At 45.3% G+C, this 3482-nt stretch overlaps 1 protein-coding gene across 1 annotated transcript; it reads left to right on the forward strand.

The window, feature by feature from the left end:
• The first annotated feature begins 580 nt into the window (after positions 1-580).
• On the forward strand, positions 581-2029 carry LOC122031636 (alpha-terpineol synthase, chloroplastic-like). Its single transcript, XM_042590727.1, has 5 exons — positions 581-760; positions 839-1057; positions 1157-1295; positions 1385-1630; positions 1736-2029. Exons 1-5 carry the CDS (start codon positions 675-677, stop codon positions 2027-2029), a joined length of 984 nt encoding a protein of 327 aa, XP_042446661.1. The 5' UTR covers positions 581-674.
• The last annotated feature ends 1453 nt before the right edge of the window (positions 2030-3482 follow it).

A 3482-nucleotide genomic window follows, 5' to 3' on the forward strand; every position in this document is an offset into this window, starting at 1 on the left:
TCACCTAGTATAACAGCTACTAATATTTTATTTAATCATAATAAATTAAGCTTTCATTATTTAAATAATCTTATGCATTAATGATATAATTCCAATAATTAATTAACCTTGTTGGTTAATGATATATTAAGATATATTCAAGAAATTTAAAGACGAGGAAGGCCAGTTCGAAGACCGGCTCCACAGCCAGGCCCAGGGATTACTGAGTTTGTACGAGGCTTCTTACCTTGAAAAAGACGGCGAAGAGTTATTGCATGAGGCCAGGGAGTTCACAAACAAGCACCTCAAGATGCAAGGTTGGAACCGCCAACCCAGCGGCCCCCTCACCCCGGCCCCACAAGTATGAGAGGGAGTAAATCACGGTGAATACGGGCCCAGCTATGACATGACGGTCTTAGGTGTTTAGCACGGACAGATATTGATGTTATCGCAATTGCTGCCGCAGACCTTCGACCTCCCGACTCATGATGCAAGAATACCATGTCATAACCGGCTGATCCCGCCCGTGGGGGCTCACAAACAAGCACCTCAAGAACCTCTTGGAGGAAGAAGGATCTTTGAAACCTGGTCTGCTCAGGGAGCAAGTGGCCCACGCGTTGGAGCTCCCGCTGAACTGGAGATTCCAGAGATTGCACGCGAAGTGGTTCATTGGGGCATGGCAAAGGGATCCCGCCATGGATCCTGCTCTGCTTTTGTTGGCCAAGTTGGACTTCAACGCACTGCAGAACATCTACAAGCGAGAACTTAATGAACTCTCAAGGTACATGTATATATTTATTCATTTATAAGTTCATTATTTGTTATTTAATCCTTAATTATAATGAAAGCAAATTATTAGATGGTGGACGGATCTCGGGCTTCCCCAGAAGCTGCCATTTTTCAGAGACAGACTGACCGAGAACTACTTATGGACCGTCGGCTGGGCAATGGAGCCAGATTGCTGGGCTTTCAGGGAGTTGCAAACAAAGACCAATTGCTTCATAACAATGATCGATGACGTTTACGACGTGTATGGAACGCTCCATGAGCTAGAACTATTCACCGATATAATGGAGAGGTAATTAATTAATTAATTAATAACTAATAATTTAATCAATATAATTTCTAGAAATTCAGTTACATTCTTCAATCATATATACTTTCACACTCGTGTCAGATGGGATGTTAACGCAATTGATAAGCTCCCAGAGTACATGAAGATATGTTTTCTAGCCGTCTTCAACACGGTAAATGATGTAGGCTACGAAGTCATGAGAGACAAGGGAGTAGACATAATACCTTACCTCAAGAGGGCGGTACGTGATTCACTAATTAAAAATTAATATACTTATAGCTAGCTAGGTCACTATATATGCATATTATCTTTATTTTTGGTTGATTTTAGTGGGCAGAATTGTGCAAAATATACATGAGGGAAGCCAGATGGTATCACGCAGGGCATACACCGACGCTGGATGAGTATTTAGACGGCGCATGGATATCGATATCAGGGGCTTTGATATTGTCCACAGCTTACTGCATGGGCAAAGATCTCACGAAGGAGGACTTGGATAAGTTCTCCACTTACCCTTCCATCGTGCAACCCTCCTGTATGCTTCTCCGACTCCATGACGATTTTGGAACCTCGACGGTGCTAAAATTCTCCAACGAATTAATTAATTAATTAATATATATATCAAAATTAACTGGCTTTAATATAATTAACCTTGATCGAGTAATTAAGCACTACGTACAGGATGAGCTAGCGAGAGGAGATGTGCAGAAGGCGGTGCAGTGCTGCATGCACGAGAGGAAGGTGCCGGAGGCAGTTGCCCGTGAGCATATCAAGCAAGTGATGGAGGCGAAATGGAGGGAGCTGAACGGGAACAGGGTGGCTACGTCGTCTTTCGAAGAATATTTCCAGAATGTGGCGATCAATGTCCCTCGAGCGGCGCAATTCTTCTATGGAAAAGGAGATGGATATGCGCATTCGGATGGAGAAACCCAGAAACAAGTCATGTCGTTGTTGATCGAACCTGTCCAGCTTTGATTATCTATATGCATGGATCATAAGGGCGTATTTCGAAGTAATCATAATAAACCTAATTATTTTAATCTAATTACGTAGTTGTATTTATAAAGCTTTATTGCTCTGTAAACCTTGTTCTATAAGTTTTATTATTATAAAATTTATATGAAACGATGAACTAGTTCTATCATCAGTTAAAGTATAATTGTCTAAAATATTATCCGTGAAAGATATGAAAAAAGTAATTTACATATTCGGAATGAAAATTTATATAGAGATATGATACGGTGCATGAATGTGGGGTCTGTGAGATGATATGACACGGAGTCAAAGCCACAGAAGGGTCAAAAGTCACGCCAGCATGGAGATCAGAAGTCTAGCCCCCGTGGCTAGTCAGAAGTCACACCAGCCTGGAGGTCAGAAGTCTAGCCCCCGTGGCTAGTCAGAAGTCACACCAGCCTGGAGATCAAAAGTCTAGCCGCCGTGGCAATGCCATTGTGGAGGTCAGGAATCAGAATTACAAGGAGGTCAAGATTCCGGCCCACGTGGCTAAAGTCAAAGCTTCAGTTGATGGACTGGTCAAAGGACAGTATTTACGAGTTGGGTCGGATCTGATCTCAAAGGGAATCGAAAATGGATCTGACCCACAAGGCCAAATTCAATTGAGGATCGGACCCATGAGTCAAGTATAACCAGGGATTGGGTGCGACTAGGGGGCCAACTTATTGATTGGATGGGTATACCGAATAAGACTTTCGATGAAGCGATGCAGGTCAGGGAACCGACCTAGCGTGCAGGTCGGGACGTTCATACCATGGATAACAGTGGACAGATGCAGGTCAGGGAACTGACCCAGCGTGCAGGTCGGAACGCTCATGCCATGGATAAAAACAGACACATGTGGGTCGGTGGACATACCCAGCGTGCAGGTCGGAACGCTTATGCCATGGATAACAGCGGACAGATGTAGGTCAGGGAACCGACCCAGCGTGCAGGTCGGGACGCTCATACCATAGATGATAGTGGACAGACGCAAGTCGGGGAGCCGATCCAGCTGCAGGTCGGGACGTTCATACCATGGATAACAGCTGACAGATGCAGGTCAGGGAACCGACTCAACGTGCAGGTCGGAACGCTCATGCCATGGATAAAAACAGACACATGTGGGTCGGCGGACAGACCCAACGTGCAGGTCGGAACGCTCATGCCATGGATAACAGCGGACAGATGCAAGTCAGGGAACCGACCCAGCGTGCGGGTCGGGACGTTCATACCATAGATGATAGTGGACAGACGCAAGTCGGGGAGCCGATCCAGCGTGCAGGTCGGGACGTTCATACCATGGATAACAGCGGACAGATGCAGATCGAGAATCAGATCCAGCGTGCAGGTCAGAACGTACATACCTTGAATAGCAATAAGTGGGTGCGGATTGGGAATTAGACCCAACGTGCAGGTCGGAACGTACATGCTC

Source organism: Zingiber officinale, chromosome 11A, assembly GCF_018446385.1.
Source record: "Zingiber officinale cultivar Zhangliang chromosome 11A, Zo_v1.1, whole genome shotgun sequence".
Lineage (NCBI taxonomy): Eukaryota > Viridiplantae > Streptophyta > Magnoliopsida > Zingiberales > Zingiberaceae > Zingiber > Zingiber officinale.